Raw genomic sequence first — 19,739 nt, forward strand, 5'->3', positions numbered from 1 at the left:
CAGACAGAAAGGCACTATATAATAAATACATAGATAATCTGGCAATATATATGACAGACAGATATGTAAGTCAGTCAGTCAGTCATCTTCCAACCGCGATACTCTAACACAGGGTCACGGGGGTCTGCTGGAGCCAATCCCAGCCAGTACAGGGCACAAGGCAGGAAACAAATCCCAGGCAGGGCACCAGCCCACCACAGGGCACACACACATACACCAAGCACACACTAAGGACAATTTAGGATTGCCAATGCACCTAAACCTACATGTCCTTGGACTGTGGGAGGAAACCCATGCAGGAGAACATGCGCTACCCACTGTGCCACCGTGCCGCTCCAGATATGTAAGGAACTATTTAACAGATTAATAGGTAGAAAGGCACTATATAATGGATGCATAGACTCACATAAAGTACACTATATATGGGATAGAAAAAGAGGAAATACATTATATAATAGATAGATAGTTGTGAAAGGCGCTTTATAAGATAGATAGATAGATAGATAGATAGATAGATAGATAGATAGATAGATGGGAAAGGCACTATATGATAGATAGATAGATAGATAGATAGATAGATAGATAGATAGATAGATAGATAGATAGATAGAGTGAAAGGCACTATATGATAGATAGATAGATAGATAGATAGATAGATAGATAGATAGATAGATATGAAAGGCACTATATAATAGATAGATAGATGGATAGATAGATAGATAGATAGATAGATAGATAGATAGATAGATAGATAGAGTGAAAGGCACTATATGATAGATAGATAGATAGATAGATAGATAGATAGAGTGAAAGGCACTATATGATAGATAGATAGATAGATAGATAGATAGATAGATAGATAGATAGATAGATAGATAGATAGATAGATAGATAGATAACAGACTGATGGATCCCAAGGGGCTGCTGCTCACCAGACCTGGCAGGCTCAGTGTCCTGGCCTTTGGTTTATTTTCAATGCCCCCAGTGCCCTTCACTAAGCCCATTCTGGGGGGCCTAATGTTGGACAATGGGCTCCAGGCAGACAATGTGCCCACCAGGCTGGCGACTGGCAGATGCTGACTGAGCTGAATGCCACTGAAGTGACTGCTGACTATCAGTAGCTTGGCCATATCAGACAATGGCTGCTGCCCTGTGTGCTGTGAGGAGAGCTTAGTGGTGTAGAATGGGGGGCTCTCTGATGGGCATTTCCTTTATTCCCATTTTTGTTTCGTGTTCTTATTCATCAATGGCCCCCTCTGCATGCCAGGCCCTCGTGATTCATTTCTCGCTGTTATCCACTTTGATTCGAATTTTGCCATTTCAGCTGCTTTTTGGACGAGTGCTGCATGTTTTCCTTTGACTTTCTTCGTTGTTTTTTTTTTAAAGTGCCCAGAGCAGAATCTTTAGTTCATATAGCGCCTTTCACAGTGATTATACACCATTGCACTTTACATCTTTTAAAAATTAGTTTCATTTTCTGAAGCCATCAATATTCTTGCATGGGGATACTTGAGGTATACGGCAGGCACCCAGCCTGGATGGGATGCCACTTCATCAGTAGGCACATCGATGGGCACCCTGGCTCTCCTACTCAGCAATCAGTGCTGACTGAAGTCATTACATGAAACTCGAACAGACAAGCAGGCTATGAATTGAACCCGGGTCTCTGGAGCTGCCAGATAGAAGCGCTGAGCTCTGCGCCACCAGACCACACGGCTGCTAATGAATCCATTTAAACTTTATGTAGTGTCACTCCCAGTATCCCACTAGCTGGCATCACGTATTATTCATTGGTATTTAAGTTCTTCCTCTTATTAAGAAATGTCAGACTATTGAGCCACCAATTCATTGCCCAGCCTGCGTTTATAGTGCCTTTCAGGACCATCAGTTGTCCATCTGTCTACATATTACTGAGCTCACATATTCCTCACAGACAGAGAGCACAGAGCTGCGGGCCACAAGGAAGGAACGGACTCTGGGTGGGATGCCAGTTCATTATCATAGACCCTCACACACACACACAATTTGGAATGTGGGATCAAAACTGGGAATCCTGGGGCATCGCACTTGGAGATCAAGAGAACAAGCAGCGCCCATAACAGCATCTGATGTGAGCCGATAGGAGGCAGCGCTGAGCACCACACCGCCATGCTGCTCCACCAACAGTTGTCGGGTTTGGGATTTCATTTACAGATTTCACGTTAAAACATTGAATTACAAAGCCATTTTCAGACACCACCTTGTTTATCTTACATTTGCTATTGTGACCACATCGTCACGGGTCAATGACGGTAGAAATAAAATGGCGATCGATCGCGCTTTGCTTCATCCCTCTTAAGTGTTCTTCGGTGGTCTTCAAACAAGTCAGTCCTCACATTATGGATCATCTTCTGGCTTTGATCGCATCCTCTGTGTTGGGCTTTCAGTTTTCTTTGTCTTCCTCGGTATTCCGACCCTTGGTGGTCCCGACCTTGGCTTTAGTTGTGCTGCCCATAAGCCCTGAGCCACTTTTGGGTCTCCACAAGAGTCGCTCTGGCACAGGAGGCCGTTTTTGAGTGTCAGCCTTTCATGATTGTGAAGGTTTTCTTAGTCTCAGTCACCCAGCCACCTGATCGCTCCCATGATGCCCTTCCTGGTGACAGTCACATATAGAGCGCCTTTCAAACACTCCCACTTTCTCAGCACTTCCATCCGTCGTGATCCATGAGTGACTTTGAATTTTACGCCGGTGCTCAGTGCTTGTGATTTGATTGCATTGATGGATTTGGTTTTCAGTTTTCGCGTTGCCTTTCGTTAGTTTTGCGTTGTGCAATAATTGACTCGAAGATTATGAAGATTGATCGAAGATTATTGATTATGAAGATCCTGTTTGCTGGATCATCAGGCCTTTTGACGTCAGTCAGTCAGCCATGTGAGTCGCCAGCTCATTTTGGTCCCCTGCTTCAGCCATCGTTGTCGCTCATTTCATGAAGAACTTCAGAGAGACTTTGAGCTTTTGATAAAAGAGGAGAAGAACAAACTGAATGAACTGCCAGCCATGAGGAGGTAGCTGATGTTCTACAACCCCAAGGCCGACTAAACATATGGGCACAACGGGCACTGGCTGGGGGCGCCCAGGAGCAGAGGGGCCCACCATGTTCCTGATGCCTGTGCTTCTGTTTTGCTATCAAAGCAGGGGTCCCAGCGCACTACACAGTCAACGGTGCCGTTAAGACCACCCTGTACAGGCTCAGCTTGGAGAAAGTGGGGACGACGGTATGGAGAATGCAAACAAACACAGAAAGCAGTGACATCACAAGGAGCATAACGCTAAGCGATTCCATGGCGAGTCCGGTCATCTTCATCGTCCATGGAGGGCTCCCTTGGGGACCCTCGAAAGGCTCTGCTGCTGCTGGTGGTGGTAACTCCTCACCCATCCACAAGGTGGCGCTGTTTATTAACGCCTCTTCTCTTCCTCCCACTACAGATTGGATGATTGACAGCCCTTCCATCTCTGACGTCACTTCTGGTGTCTGTCCCCGCCCCCCTGGACCCGCCTCTTCCTGCCCGGCCTGTACTTAGGTGGGATCAGCCGCTTTGAGACTCAGGTGTAGAAGGACGTGTTTCTGGCCCTTTTTAATGCGTTGGTTTATTTTCAATTCTACGGCGGTGTCTGTTGCCTGCGGGGGCCCCAAACGTTTGCGCTTGAAGGTGTTTTTCGTTACGGGGTCCGTAGCGCATTCCGTAAAATGTTGGGATGAGGCAATTTAGTAGCACTAATGAGTTAAAAAAATAATAATGAGGATAAGAGTAGAAAAAGCTGATTGTCATTGTGGTCCACCCAGGAAAGGCCCAGGCCTTTGGGAGCAAAAGGGGGGCTTGATGATCACAAGAAATGTGTGAGAAAATCACAGCCCAGTTTAAAAAGATCGACTGGAAGGAATCTGGAAATTTCAGCCTCAAAAGTGCAAGATATAATAAAAAGATTCAAGAAATCTGGAAAAACCTTAGTGTGTAGAGCAGAAGGGCTCAAGTCTAAGCTGAGGGTCTTCATCGAGGACCACCACTCATCAATAAGTGATGGAACCTCAGGAGGTCTTCATCAAGTGCCATCCACAAATGACGTTTTAGGGCTGTGCTGCACCAAAAGGAAGCCACATGTTTAGTGTTCAGACGTGCCAGCGACTTCTCTGAGCTCGGAGGGCATCTGGGATGGACCCTCGCACTGCGGACGCCTGCATTGTGGTCGGACAAATCAGCATCTGAAGTCTTCTTTAGAAGAGAGGCACACAGTGACCTCTGAAGCAAAGACGAAACGGACCATCCAGACTGCCACCAGCATCTGTGACTACGTGGGGTTGTGTCAGCGCCCACGGCAAGGGGACCTCGCACTTCTGGCCATGGGGCAGCAGATGCCACCTTGAGGATGCCATCTTCTCTGTGGACGCCTGAGCACATTTCAGCAAGGCAATGCAAGACCCCACCATGTGTGCGCATTACAGACGCATGGCTGCCTGGGAAGACGGTGCGGGTGCTCATCTGGCCTACCCGCCTGCCTGCAGTCCTGGGGCGTCCCCAGTCGAGGATGTGGGGGTTTATAATGTAAAATGTGACAAGGAAGACCCCATACTGGGGCCCATCTAAAGATATTTTTTGCCAGGTCAGATTGGGGGAGCCTGCACTGGTACAGCTCATTGCTGCACCCACCACATGACTAAAGAGCTCGAGATCCTGGTTGGCATCCACCCCAGGCACACGTGTGGTCCAGTCGCATGGAAGTGACCCTCTGTCTGCCGCAGCCCGGTGTTATGTGGGTGTCCCCTTGGCCTGGCTTCAACAATGAGCCCTCGGGTAATCGCCCCACATGGCCATAGTGCTGTAACTGACGCCCCCCCCACCATGCAGGTCATGTGCCTCATTGGGGACTCCATGAGCAACACAAAGTCACACCAGCGGGACCCAAGGACCCTCTGAAGAGACTCACATGAAGTAGTCCAGTCTTCATCTCAGGTCACTGATGGCCATTCATGTCTCACAAACAGGAGGCCCCAGGACTCTCAAGACTTGCACCTTCGTCCGTTTGTGTCACACACCCCTTTAAAGTGACCTCATGACCCCCCATGCTCTCCCAATCCATCTACTGACTTCATAGGAAGAGTCACCAGAGTCACATGAATGTCACCACCAAGGTCAGTAAACCTTTCAATGACGAGGTCGACGCTCTCTGCAGACAGACCCCCTGCTGTGCCCAGGTGGTCACCTGAAACACTCAACAAACTGGCACCTTCAGTCACCCAAACGTCAGTGTTGTGAGAAGGAAAGGCGTCGTTACAAAGTGGGGCAAGTAGGTAGCAGTGACGGGAAGGCTTTGGCCGTGACACTCCTGTTGCCCCTTTTTCCTTAGACTGCAGGACCGCGACGCCCCAAGTCTTCTGGTTGTTCCCATATTTAAGATGAAGGAGAGCCGTAACTGGCCAGGATCTCACCTGCAGACCACTTGATTTTGGGGTACCACGAGACCACTGGGCGTTCGTTTATTGTGATTTACTTTTGGTTGGACTTTTCTTTTAAAGTCTGCGTTAAGCGGGGACATTGGGCTGGTAGCTCACTGCTGTGACATTGTCTCCTTCTCCTCTGCATATTTTGTGATGATCCCGGCCGGGACCCCCAAAGAAAGGCAGGATGGGGGCAGGCAGCCAATTTGGGACGCTGCCTCCCCCAGGACGCTAGATGGCGCCTTCCCTGCAGCCTAGCGGTGCCCACAGGGCACCATGGGATCTGGAGTTCGGCTTCACAGTCCTGCTGGGTACTGTGGGTGCTGCCAGGAGGCGCTGCAGGGAGACTTTCTACGGAGCCCAGAAGGACAGAAGCACTTCCAGGTCCAGGACTATTTAAAGGACTGCTGTGAGCCCAGCAAGTGAGTCGGAGTCGGGAGGAAGAAGACGTAGAGGGGAGAATTGTGGGTGATTATTTACTCGAGGGCACCATATTTATAGAAGAAAAGAATTATGAATAGCTTTTTATACTTTTACCCGGTGTCCTGGACGTCTGTCTGTCGGGTCAGAGGAGCGACAGCGCCCTCTAGTGTCACAAAATTTCTATACAGTTTATATAGTGATGGACAATATGCAGAGGTGGGCATCCTGGCTGGGAAGGAGGGTGGTTTCTTAACCAGATGGGATGCCAGCCCTATGCCACTCTAAGAAACGGGGCAAAAATACTCATCCTTGCCCAGAACAGAGGATATCAATGCCAGGAGGAATACACAGGTAACCCGGCTAGGTTAGATCCAGGAACAACACCAAGCCAGGAGGCTCGTATAATGGAAGGACTGGGGAGAACAATGGATTTGGTACGTTGCTTCCCCCAGAACGTTAGATGGCAACTTCCCCAGATTCCCACAGGGCACTATGGGACTCGAGAGTTCTTTGTGTCTCAGCCCTGTTGGGCACTGTGGGTGCTGCCCAAATGTAAGAGTCAGATGGCATGGGGTCTCCGCCTAACCTGGAAGTGCTTGCTGACCACGTGGGCAGAATAGCAGAAGCACTTCTGGGTTGGCCAATATGAAAGGACTTGGGTGGGATTGGGCAAAGCCCACCTGGGTGGTGCTGAAGAGAATTGTGGGAATTATGCTTTTGGACCTTTGCAGAAGGCATGTGTGAAAATAAATCCCCTTCATCTGAAAGGCACTGGGGTCTGTGAACTTGTGACTGGGGCTCTCTGGGGCCCCCTAGTGGCTCACTATATATATAAATGTATTGATTTATTTCAACGTCTACTCCAAGTCACACTGTTATATAATTATCTATTCTGTACGTATATCATCATGGCAGGTGGCCTGAAGCCTTGGCTGATGGCAATTCTCCTCCCGTCCAGGAGATGGCGCTGTGTATTAAGGGTTTTTTTTTCCTTCCACTACAGAATAGGAGATTGAGGGTTTTCCACCTGTGACGTCACTTCTGGGGTCGGTCTGCATGGACCCGCCTCTTCCTCCCAGAATGCCACCATCTCGGAAGACTCGCTTTTCCATTTACGTGCTTTTCTTTTTTACTTTTTACCCACAGGGTACCCCAAAGCCCTCACACTGTTTGTCTTCTCATTACTGGGCGCCGTCACACAACTTGAAGGGCCCAAGTGACTGCAGTTCTACCACCGCTCCAGGGGTTGGCGCTGTGCCCTAATGCCTTTCTCCCTGTGCTGACCGGTTGATTGACAGCAGGAACACCTCTGACTTCACTTCCTGTCTCTGTCCACTTAGGCCCACCCCTTTCTGCCAGAAGGACCCCAGACTGGCAGCCCTGCCATCTTGAGACAGTCCTGACTCTGCAGTAACTGCATTTTCTTTTGAATTTTGCTGCCACCAGTTATACAGGGTGAAGCACCTTGGCACCCCAACTCTTTATTGTTGCCCCGTCTTTCTGTTTCAATATTTACAGTCGGACACGAATCCTTCAGGGCCCTAATAAGGTCAGCAGTCCCACTCCACGCCAAGAGGGGGCGCCGCTGTTAACCCCTTCTCTCCTTTAGCTGTAGCCGCCGTTTCCCCACACGATACCTCAGGGTCAGGTTAGAATCGGCCGCTGCACACGTCTTACGGACACGAGGAGAACTCCACGCCGATGGCTTCATGAGGCAGGAGCAGGAACCTCCACACAGCCACGCCGCCCTTTGCACAATTTATTCAACATTTAGGTTCATCATTCTGCTTTTGTTTTGTTTCTCATCATTTGTACAAATATTCAACAATTATGAACGCTCAAAGGCAGCTCCGTCATCTCCGTGAAAGTCCTCACACCTCTCACCGGGCAGAACCCCAGACCACTGCGGGCCACTCGTCCCCTTGCTGAAGTGTGCGTCGTGACGGAGGTCGGCAGCTTTACCACCCACTCCACTCGCTGGGTTTCCTGCAGGGACATCCTTTAGGTTTCCTGGCCATCACAGTTTGACAGCAAATGAGACGATGAGACCCCGGAGACGAGCAGGGACTCCTGGTCAGAATGGAAGCCTCTCTTTGGACCCATAGATTCAGCCCCACTCGACACACACACACACACACACACACACACCCCGCTGGCTCATCTATGGGCGAGTGACGTTTTAGACAAAAGCCACTTGTGTCACCCTCTGCACGTGGAGACGGCGTGACAGACGTCCATCTACGGTGTCGGGGCTCGGCGATGAACGTGACCAGAGCTTCCAAAACACAGCAAAGAGACCACACAGAGACGCTAAAGTGTAATTCATGGCTACACAGACTGGATATAAATAGAAAGAAAGGAATACGGGCGGGGGTCCTGGGGGGGCGGTGGGCGAGGGAGGGCAATGGGTGAGGGGGGGAGTGTGGGTGAGAGAGAGAGAGAGGGAGGGAGGGGGCAAAAGGGGACATCAGCAAGAGAGAAAAAGAAAGAGAGGAGTGGTCCATGGGTAGAGGGAAAGGGAGAAAGGGCAAGGGTGGGAGAGAAGAGCGAGAGGATGGGGCGAGAGACAGGGTGATGTCAGTTGTGCTCACTCAGATCCTTCTCCTCCAATCCCAGCCGTTCTTCATAAATGGAGGACGAGTGGTCACTCTAATGGCCACTGCACCAGCAGACCTCCATGTTTCTGTGTAGTGGCTGGGGGTGTCAATGACCACTCGGCTAATTCAGGAATCACCTGGTGGAGTAACAGAATGGGAGACGTGAGGAGGACTGAAGATGGCCGTGAGGTGGACTCGATTCATACACTGACTGAATAAAGGGGGCATCCCCAGGTTCATCTATACAGGTACGGTGCCACATCCAGCTGTTCAAGATTGTTTGAGAAGGTTCAAAACTTAATCCCTTGCGAAGTTTAATATGAAAGACTGGAAGGGCGAGATCTCGGCCAGCCCAGGAGGGGGCAGCACTGAGTGATGGTGGCACGTCCTGATCACAGCTCCCGTATTTCTCGACTCCCCTCGCCCACTGAGAGTTCTTGACTGTGTGGCTCTCTACTGCCCCCTAACCCACATCTGAGCTCATCCCACACAGTGATACGGAGGACCAGGGAGCTGCCGTGGTGTTGCCTGTGTGCCCCCCAGTAGCTGCCACCTAGCGTTTTGATCGTTCTGCATCTTTCACTTGCCACATGCATGAATAAAAAGAGAAGAGAAGCTGCCAATGTGAGTTTAAGAGGACCCGCTATGCCCAAGATACTCATTTCGATGGGCACCTGCTTTACAATGGCAGCCCTGAAGGGAAGCATCCAATAAGACACAGGGTGGAATCAAGTGCCCGGTATGCCAGCCATTAGCCACGCCTCCAGGCTCGCTGCATCCACGTGGGCTCAGGCTCGTGCCGGAGTGCGTGTGTCTGTCTGTGTGTGCACGCGCATAAGTGACCTTCAGGGAAAGCGGACCTTCAGTGGAACACCCCACCCATCAAAGCTCGAGAGCCTGGCGAGCCTCGGGTGGTCACCCGTCTGAGTGCATGGCGTCGATTCACGAGAAGATATTGAAAAAAAAAAGTACAGACAAAAAAAAAAAAGAGGAAAAGAAGGAAGTGGGGGGCGCTGGGGCGGGTTTGGAGGGGGACAACAGTCGCTCAAAAGATACACAACAGAATGCAATTTCAAAGTCACTCGTTCGTCCTGCAGAGAGTCCCGGCCGTGCCCGGCTCACATCACCGAGCAGCACTTGCATGGCTGCTTCTCCTTGCTGTTGAGCTCCCCGGCTGCCTGCTCGGCCTCGCACTTCTCCGCGCACTCCTCGTCCTTCGGCGCCTCTGCCGCGCTGCCGTTGGGTGGGTCCTGCTGCTCCTGCTTGCCGTCTTCGGCGCCCGTCTTCCCTTCCCCGTCCTCGATGACCACCAGCTCTGCCTTGATGGTGCCCTCCAGGCCCAGCACCTTCTTGGTTTCCGCCTCATCCTCCACGTTCTGGTAGCCCATGAAGACCATGGTGACCGGGTGCTCCTGGCTGGGGTTGTTGCCGTTACCAGCCTTCTGGGGGGTGCCGGTGGGTATGGCCTCGATGCCGGTGATCTCCTTCTTGGGAGTCTGGGATGTGCTCTTGCCATTCTTGACAATGGCTTCTCCATCCTTGGTGCTGATCACGTCGCTCATGGAGACTTCATCTGCTTTGTGGATCAGCTCCTCCACTTCGGTGGAACTGAGGAGGTGAACTCCATTTTCTACTGTCCCATCTGCGACGCGGACCTCGTGGACCACTAGGAAGCAAACAAGAGGAAGTCTCTTTAAGTTCATTTTCTTTCACATTGGTCCTCCACTAAATCCCTCCAATGTTGCTATTTTTTTTTACAAACTGTGAAAAAGTATATGCCCCCTTGCTGATCCCCACTATTCCTGCCCATTTTATCCAAAGAATGTTTTCAACCACAACCTAATACTAAAGGACAAAATTCCCATGATGAATATTTTGTTGGCAATTTGACTGTAAATCTAGGGGAATTAAGTAAACAGTCAGCTGCTATTCGACTTGTTCCGCTAGGGGGAAATTACTTTTTCACAAAGAGGATTTTTTTTTCATTAAATAAATTAAGTTCGTTTTAAGGGTTTAAACACTTTTATCTAACATTCGATTTCAGTTGAAGACCTGAAATACTCAAATGAGAAAAATCTGCAGAGAACACGTACCATTTATTATATATCGTGCCCTTCGTTAGTGACCAGCATCCCAGCTCACATCATTCATTTTGTTAAGATATTTCGATGTTTCCACCACTGACCAACAAAGTGACCAAACCAGGGTCACCTAGTGAGTTTATCGCCCTTTTCATTTATATAGCGCCTTGCAGTGAACGCCATGCCAATGTGCTTTTGTGGGCCATTTCAGTTGCTTCTGCACCTTTATGTTGTGAATGCTGGCAGGCGATTTAACTCAACTAAGGCCACACAGAGTTCACATCTGGGAATGATTTACACATTTCTGAGTTATATAGTGCCTTACACCATGAACATCATACTGGTAAAATAATGAAACCAGTGGGTTAACTGAATCATTCTGACTGTCAGAGTCAGTAGCAGGGATGGTACACCGCAGTCTTTACAAGCTGGCGCATCATTCATGGGCCAGTGGCACCTGTGATTTATATGGCACCTTTCAGACTGAATACCCCACCGAGGTGAATTCGAGGCACTTTATAGCCATTTATACATTTGTATAACTAGAACGTGACGAAATTCAGATGGAGGGAATGCAAAATGATATTGAACTTCTCACCTTGGTGACAACAGAGCACTGAGCCCAACAAGATGGACAGTCCTATTCACCTCATCTCACCAAAATAATTGAGCTGTGAAGGTCTGTAAAGTCCTACTCTCCACCAAACTACTTGGTCATTTATTCCACATCTCTAAGAGATTCTGTGTGAACATTTGTGTGAATTTTACCCTTAACAAGTTTCCAAATGTGTTCTTGGTGAAAAGTCTCTTTTAACAGTAACAGCCGGGATCCGCTCTACAGATTCCCTTCCTCATTTTGTGTAGACGCCTCATATCGTATCGTCTTCTTCATCTCCATTTGCTCTAAAGCAGGGAGTGCCCACACTTTTTCGGCTTGCATGCTACATTTAAAATGACCAGGTCGAAATGATCTACCTACATTCAAAATGCTATCTACAGTGGTGTGAAAAACTATTTGCCCCCTTCACCTCTCCAGGGTCTCCTCACCCTGCTCCCTACTCTAACTATCGCTACAGATCACAATGTCATCAGCAAACATCACAGTCCATGGGGACTCCTGTCTAATGTCGTCTGTCAGCCTGTCCATCACCATTGGAGATAAGAAAGGACTCAGAGCTGATCCCTGATGTAATCCCACCTCCATCACTCCAACTGCAGACCTCACCACGGTCACACCTCCCTCGTTCATATCCTGTGCCACTCTCATGTACTTCTGTGCCACTCCCGACTTCCACATCCAATACCACAGCTCCTCTCACTCACCCTGTCATTTGCTTTCTCAGGTCCACAAAGACACAATGCAACTCCTTCTGTTCTTCTCTCTACTTCTCCATCAACATCCTCAAAACAAACATCTCATCTGTGGTGCTCTTTCTTAGCATGAAACCATCCTGCTGCTCACTAATCAATTAAAATAAATTATTGACTCGACGGGGAGTGGTGGCTCTGAGGCTAAGGGTCTGCACTGGCACTCGGAAGGTTGCCAGTTCGAATCCCGTAAATGCCAATACAGACTCGGCTCTATTGGGCCCTTGAGTAAGGCGGCCCTTAACCTGCAATAGCTGAGGGCTTTGAGTAGTGAGAAAAGCACTATATACAGTGGTGTGAAAAACTATTTGCCCCCTTCCTAATTTCTTATTCTTTTGCATGTTTGTCACACAAAATGTTTCTGATCATCAAACACATTTAACCATTAGTCAAATATAACACAAGTAAACACAAAATGCAGTTTTTAAATGATGGTTTTTATTATTTAGGGAGAAAAAAAAATCCAAACCTACATGGCCCTGTGTGAAAAAGTAATTGCCCCCTTGTTCAAAAATCACCTAACTGTGGTGTATCACACCTGAGTTCAATTTCCTGATTACTGCCACACCTGTTTCAATCAAGAAATCACTTCAATAGGAGCTGCCTGACACAGAGAAGTAGACCAAAAGCACCTCAAAAGCTAGACATCATGCCAAGATCCAAAGAAATTCAGGAACAAATGAGAACAGAAGTAATTGAGATCTATCAGTCTGGTAAAGGTTATAAAGCCATTTCTAAAGCTTTGGGACTCCAGCGAACCACAGTGAGAGCCATTATCCACAAATGGCAAAAACATGGAACAGTGGTGAACCTTCCCAGGAGTGGCCGGCCGACCAAAATTACCCCAAGAGCGCAGAGACGACTCATCCGAGAGGTCACAAAAGACCCCAGGACAACGTCTAAAGAACTGCAGGCCTCACTTGCCTCAATTAAGGTCAGTGTTCACGACTCCACCATAAGAAAGAGACTGGGCAAAAACGGCCTGCATGGCAGATTTCCAAGACGCAAACCACTGTTAAGCAAAAAGAACATTAGGGCTCGTCTCAATTTTGCTAAGAAACATCTCAATGATTGCCAAGACTTTTGGGAAAATACCTTGTGGACTGATGAGACAAAAGTTGAACTTTTGGAAGGCAAATGTCCCGTTACATCTGGCGTAAAAGGAACACAGCATTTCAGAAAAAGAACATCATACCAACAGTAAAATATGGTGGTGGTAGTGTGATGGTCTGGGGTTGTTTTGCTGCTTCAGGACCTGGAAGGCTTGCTGTGATAGATGGAACCATGAATTCTACTGTCTACCAAAAATCCTGAAGGAGAATGTCCGGCCATCTGTTCGTCAACTCAAGCTGAAGCGATCTTGGGTGCTGCAACAGGACAATGACCCAAAACACACCAGCAAATCCACCTCTGAATGGCTGAAGAAAAACAAAATGAAGACTTTGGAGTGGCCTAGTCAAAGTCCTGACCTGAATCCAATTGAGATGCTATGACCTGCATGACCTTAAAAAGGCGGTTCATGCTAGAAAACCCTCAAATAAAGCTGAATTACAACAATTCTGCAAAGATGAGTGGGCCAAAATTCCTCCAGAGCGCAGTAAAAGACTCATTGCAAGTTATCGCAAACGCTTGATTGCAGTTATTGCTGCTAAGGGTGGCCCAACCAGTTATTAGGTTCAGGGGGCAATTGAGGCAGTGTGGCAGTAATCAGGAAATTGAACTCAGGTGTGATACACCACAGTTAGGTGATTTTTGAACAAGGGGGCAATTACTTTTTCACACAGGACCATGTAGGTTTGGATTTTATTTCTCCCTAAATAATAAAAACCATCATTTAAAAACTGCATTTTGTGTTTACTTGTGTTGTATTTGACTAATGGTTAAATGTGTTTGATGATCAGAAACATTTTGTGTGACAAACATGCAAAAGAATAAGAAATTAGGAAGGGGGCAAATAGTTTTTCACACCACTGTACATATATATATATATATATATATATATATATATATATATATATATATATATACAGACATACGCACACACGTATATATATATATATATAAAACATGCGAGCTATTACTACCCGTGATGGTCAGTTCTCAGCAGCCCAGCCAGTAGTGTAGCCTGCCTGGCTGCTGCAGCCTAGCACTTCAGTCGCGACTCATTAACTTTGGTCAAGGCTCGTTTCAGTGTCATGCCCAGGGTATCAAGAAGCTGATGTCACAGCTGCAACTATACTAGCAGATGATGTTTCCGGTAGTGTAATGCCACAAGCAAAAGCACTTTTGTCAGAAGGCGGAAGTGAGAAAAGTCAATAAGTAACGCCGAAGATGCAGAATGATTGAATCACTAACGATAGTAATCATGTTGTACAAGTTCAGTGCTAACTCGGATCTGTCATGCGGGCCGCGTGTTTGACATGCCCGTGCTATATAACCTAAAATCCTATTCATTTTCATTGCCAATTTAATCAGGTCACCATTCAATTTCCTTTCGGCTACTCTCCATGGTGCTGAATCAGACCAGTTCCCCTCTGCAGTCCAAAGTCCTAAATCAGCTCAATTGCTTTTCTCTAATTCTGCTTTGTCTGTTTTGTAATATGGAGACCAAAACTGCACACAGCACTCCAGACAGAAGGCCTCACTAGTGTGTTGCATTAACTAAGGATAGCCTGACTTGACTTGCACTGCATACATAGGGGGCGCTATATAATCTAGCATAAACCCGCCCACCTCTCAATTTCCATTTGGTTCAGCTTCTTCGGTCCTTCCTCGTCAGTTGTTGTTTGCGGTCCTGAATCAGCCTAGCTGTTCTCTTCTGGACTTTCTCTAGTGCTGCTATGTCTTTTTGTAATATGGAGACCAAAGCTGTAAACAGAACTGCAGATGAGGCCTCAACTATTGCTTTGAATAGCTTAAGCATAACCACCTTTGACATCATGGATGCCATACAACTGTCTGAATAGCTCCCATCCACTTCAGTCATACCACCTTTTAGCTTCTTTTTGATTGAACTCTAAAGGTTCACATCTTTCAGTCTTTCTTTCCTCAGTCACTCTCCATTGTTCTGAATTATTCCACACTTTCTCTCCACTGGACTTTCTCTTGTGCTGCTTTGTCTGCACTCAGATTTCCAGATGAGGCCCCGTTAGGGTGTCACATAGCTTACGAATATCTTCTTCTACCCACATAAGGGACGCTATATAACCTAACTTCCCATGAATCTTCACTACCACTTCTGCCCAGTTCAACCTGGTCACTTTTCAATTTACATTTAGTTCTGCTCCTCCAGTCTTTCCTCCTCAGTTGCTTGCCTTTGTCTTTTTTGTAATACGGAGAGCGAAACTGCACACAGTTTTGTAGATGGGGCTACACTAGTAAGGCGGAGAACATAAGGATAACCTCCATTGCCTTGTACTCCACACATTAGGCCACCATATAACCTAATATCCTATTAACCCCTTCTGTCCAATTCCATCAGGTCACTGCTCAATTTCAATTTGGTTACTCTCCATGGTGCTGAATCGCCCAGTTCCCTTCTACGGTCCCGAGTCCGTGCAGCTGCTGTCCAAAGTCCTCAATCAGCCCAATTGCTCTTCTCTGGACATCTCCTAATTCTGCTTGGTCTGTTTTGCAATATGGCGACCACAATTCTACCCAGTACTCCAAAGACAAGGCCTGAGGCCTCACTAGTGTCTCACATTAATTAAGGAAAACCTGACTTGACTTGCACCAAACACATAGGGGGCGCTATATAACCTAATGTCTTATTAATTCTCATAACGCAATCATCAGGTCACCTCTCAGTTTCCATTTAGTTCTGCTCCTTCCGTCTTTCTTCCTCAGTTGCTCTCCGTGGTCCTGTAATCAGCCCAGTTGCTGTTCTCTGGACTTTCTCGTTTGATGCTATGTCTGTTTTATAATATGGAGACCAAAACTGCACAGAGTACTGCAGATTAGGCTTCACTAATAATGTGGGTAGCTTAAGGACATCCTCTGCTAACACGTAATCTACACATCAGGGCGCTATATAACCTAACATTGTGTTAGTCTCACAGTAGTTCCTCTCCACTTCAATCATGTCACCTCTTAGGCTTCATTTGCTTTTAAGACTCCTTTTCCTCCTCAGTGGCTCTCCGTGGTCCTGAATCAACCTTGTGTAGCTGCCCTCCATAGTCTTAAATCAGCACAACTGCTGTTCTCTGGACTTTCTCGTGTGCTGTTATGTCTTTTTTTTTTTTGTAATATGGAGACCAAAACCACACAAAGTGTAAAATATCATTTTAAGTTTAATTTTGGTTCCTTTTGTTATGTGCTAAGCCCAGATGGGGTGGGGGCACCTCTGGTGTTGGATCTGGGTGATTGCGGTGCACCACAGGACCACTGCTGAAGCACAAGGGCACCCTGGAGGACTTCTAAACACACCGAAGTGCACATTCGATGTGGAACCACCAGCCCCATCCCCTAAATTTAATATAAGAAGAAGAAAAGAAAGGAACTCCCTAAAATGGGATACAACAGCCCAACTGACAGAGAGGGTCCATGGGGTCTTCACCTGTTTGTTCCTCTCTGTGCCACGTAAAGCACCCACCCAAACTCTTCAGAAAGCAATGCAGCAGCTCCCAGAAAAGTCGCTTCAGAGAGAGACGCACTGAGAGCGCCCCCTAGCAGCTTACATTTGTCACCACCCCAGCAAAGGTAAAGCATTCATCAAGCGGTTTCATCATGCGGTGGACAAAGCGGGAATCTTGAGGGTGCACTGGGAGAAGTGGGGCCAGTGGATTCTGAAGCATTTCCAGACGCCCTCCAGTGAGACCTTGAGCAGATGAAGATGCCACCCAAAAATGGCCTAAACTGCATGCTGCCACATCTTACAAAGCAGAGTTGGGTGAATTGCTGTGTGCAGAGGGGAAAGAGGGTCATACCTGTGCCTCTAATGGAGCGTTGTTAAGATTTGCATTTTGCTGGAATTGCCCTTTTGCCTTCTCTTAACTTTGTATTTTCTGTCCTAAAGAGAACGTGCGGCTGGCAGCTTCAGTCGACCGACTCGGCAATCAAGTCCTGCTAATGTCACCTTGAGGAGAGGCCAGCTGTGATCATGTCGAGAAGCACGCTCAGCAATGCCCTGTGGGCCTGTAGGGGGCACTGTGCTGTCCAGTCCTTCACCAGAGCAGAGGGGCACTGTCAGATAACCATCAGTGGAGATAATGGAGCAGCAGGCTGTGATGGCACTGCTGGAGCCCAATGACCCCTCTGAACAGCAGGGGGCGCTATCAGGTATTGTATATGGAACAAACTGGACTGCAGCAGGACATGTTCTCATACATGGAGACAACATGAAATCTGTGTGGAGTGGACGGGTAAGACAGTCTTTCCCAGAGCACCCTAGAGGGGCTATTGTCAGTCTAGTGGCCCAATAACAGGATAGTTGATCACACATGGAGGTAACAACACAGCTGGCTATGGAGGTCCATCATGTACTCACTGCTGGAGGTCAAAACATCTTCAGAACAGCAGAGGGCGCTGTCGCACAGACAAATGGCCTGATAAGACGTGTGGTCACATATGGTGATACCATGAGAGCTGACTGGAGCGGTGAGATCATGTGTGCCCACCCAGAGCCCATTTCCTCCTCTGAACTGCAGGGGGTGCTGACACATCAAAAAGCCCAGTGACAGACTCCACAATTGTACATGAAGTAAAATGGACTGCAGGGGGCGCTGTCAGAGTTACAGTGTAACAACGGGACACCTGATCACACATGGAGAGGACAGGACAGACAACTCAGACCTGAATGCCCAATGCATCTTCAGAAAAGCAGGGGGCACTGCCAGATAAATGGTGTAATAGCCGAAGGCACACATGGTGACAGCCGGATGGCAGAGATGGAGCCCAATACCTTCCTGGAGCTGCAGGGGGTGCTGTCGGTCAAAGAATCCAACAAAAAAGATACTTGGTCACACAAGGAGACAACATAGCAGTTGACTATGGAGGTCAACACATCCTCAGAACACCAGAGGGCGCTGTCTGGCTCACAAACAGCCTAATAAGATGTGCTCATCCAGAGCCCAATATCCCCTCACAACTACAGGGGACGCTAATGGATAAACCACCCAGGGACAGATGCTGGGATTGCACATGAAGTAAAATGGACTGCAGGGGGCGCTGTCGGGGCAACAGCTTAACGACAGGACACTTAGTCACACATGGAGACAACATGACAGTTGGCTATGGTGGTCCGTCACGTGCACACATCGGGAGTTCCATACATCCTTAGGACACAAAGGGGGTGCTTTCTGACAAACAAATGGCCTGATCAGAAGACGTGTGGTCACCTATGGTGATACCACGAGAGCTGACTGGGGCGGTGAGGTCATGTGTGCCCACCCAGAGCCCATTACCTCCTCTGAACTGCAGGGGGTGCTGACACATCAAAAAGCCCAGTGACAGACTCCACAATTTACATGAAGTAAAGTGGACTGCAGGGGGCGCTGTCAGGTAAGAAGCCCTATGACAGACTCTGGTATTGTATATGGAAGAAAGTGGACTGCAGAGGGCGCTGTTGGAGCAGCAACTTAACAGCAGGACATTTTCTCATACATGGAGACAAGATGAAATCTGTGCGGAGTGGACGGGTCAGACAGTCTTTCCCAAAGGGCCCTACAGGGGGTGCTGTCAGTCACGTGGTCCAATAACAGGATACTTGGACACACATGGAGGTCCATCATGTTCTCAACTGCTGGAGGTCAATACATCCTCAGAACAGCAGGGGGCGCTGTCAGACACACAGTCCAATAAGCTGTCATGCACATGGCGACAGGAGGCTGTGATGGCAGGCCTGGAGCCCAATAACCCCTTGGGTCTGTAGGGGGTCCTGTCATATCAAAGAGGAGCTCTATGACTGATGTGCTCTCACTGCCAATGGCAGGACAAGTCCTTTTTGTGCCCTGATGGTCATCCCTCATTACAGGGATGGAGTCAACCCCTTATCCTGTCTAAAGGAAATCCAGTAGCTGCCAGGTTTGGTCTACTTAGATGGCAAACGAGCCCAATGGAGTGCGTTGTAAAATTTCTTTTGGTCTCAAATGTCCTGGTCAGTATTATATGCAGCCGAGGCACTGACCACTGCGTCCTGTTGAAAGGCAAATCTTAACAAGGCCCAACTGAAAAGCAGGAAAGGTGGCTGGGAGATTTGAGAAGATTAAAAGTCACCTTTTAGGTCATCCTCATACACCTTGATCCCTTGGTGCGAGAGATCTTTGGGCAAGAGGGTACTGGTGGACAGAACGGTGGTCTCTCCTGTCAATCTGTCCTTTTCAATGGTGATCTCCACAGAGTACATGGCTGGTGTCAACAGAAGGAAACTGCGTTAGACCTGCGGAGTCGTGACAAGCTGCCCCTTGCCCGGCCACCGGGCATGCAGGATGGCCTCCTCGTGATCATCTAAAGGGGTCTGTGCCATTCTCTCATAGGACCAGCAGCAAAAAAACAGAAAAATCAAGCAGCAGATGACAAAGAAGTAAGATGGAAACGTCCATTTGGCTTCATCTCTCATTAGAGCAGCGCTGCACCCACCTGCCCGTCCATCCACGTCGCCCACCCTGCTGTCCGTCCATATCACTGGTGCCTCATTATAACTTACGGTACATCCTGCCCGTCATTGACATCTCACTCTGACATATCCAGTCAAACCATCAGTCTGTGAATGGCTCTCCACTTGAGTCCTTGTACCCGTTTATTAAGTCATCCACATGCCCACAGGCCCATCTCTCTGCCAGCCCAACCACCCAATCTCC

At 48.2% G+C, this 19,739-nt stretch overlaps 1 protein-coding gene across 2 annotated transcripts in view; it reads right to left on the reverse strand.

Annotated features, from left to right (window-relative positions):
• Positions 1-7,642: 7,642 nt before the first annotated feature.
• The window catches only part of palm1a (paralemmin 1a), a 132,372-nt gene continuing 120,275 nt past the window's right edge, over positions 7,643-19,739 (reverse strand). The window contains exons 8-9 of one of the 2 annotated variants that reach the window (XM_039767151.1): positions 19,156-19,287; positions 7,643-10,160 (exon numbers count right to left, since the gene is read on the reverse strand). In XM_039767151.1, the coding sequence (XP_039623085.1) occupies positions 9,613-10,160; positions 19,156-19,287 (680 nt within the window). In that variant the 3' untranslated portion in view covers positions 7,643-9,612. The remainder of the gene's footprint in view (positions 10,161-19,155; positions 19,288-19,739) is intronic. The other variant, XM_039767152.1, reaches the window with a different exon arrangement.

This window comes from Polypterus senegalus, chromosome 10 (assembly GCF_016835505.1).
Source record: "Polypterus senegalus isolate Bchr_013 chromosome 10, ASM1683550v1, whole genome shotgun sequence".
In the NCBI taxonomy this organism is placed as follows: domain Eukaryota; kingdom Metazoa; phylum Chordata; class Cladistia; order Polypteriformes; family Polypteridae; genus Polypterus; species Polypterus senegalus.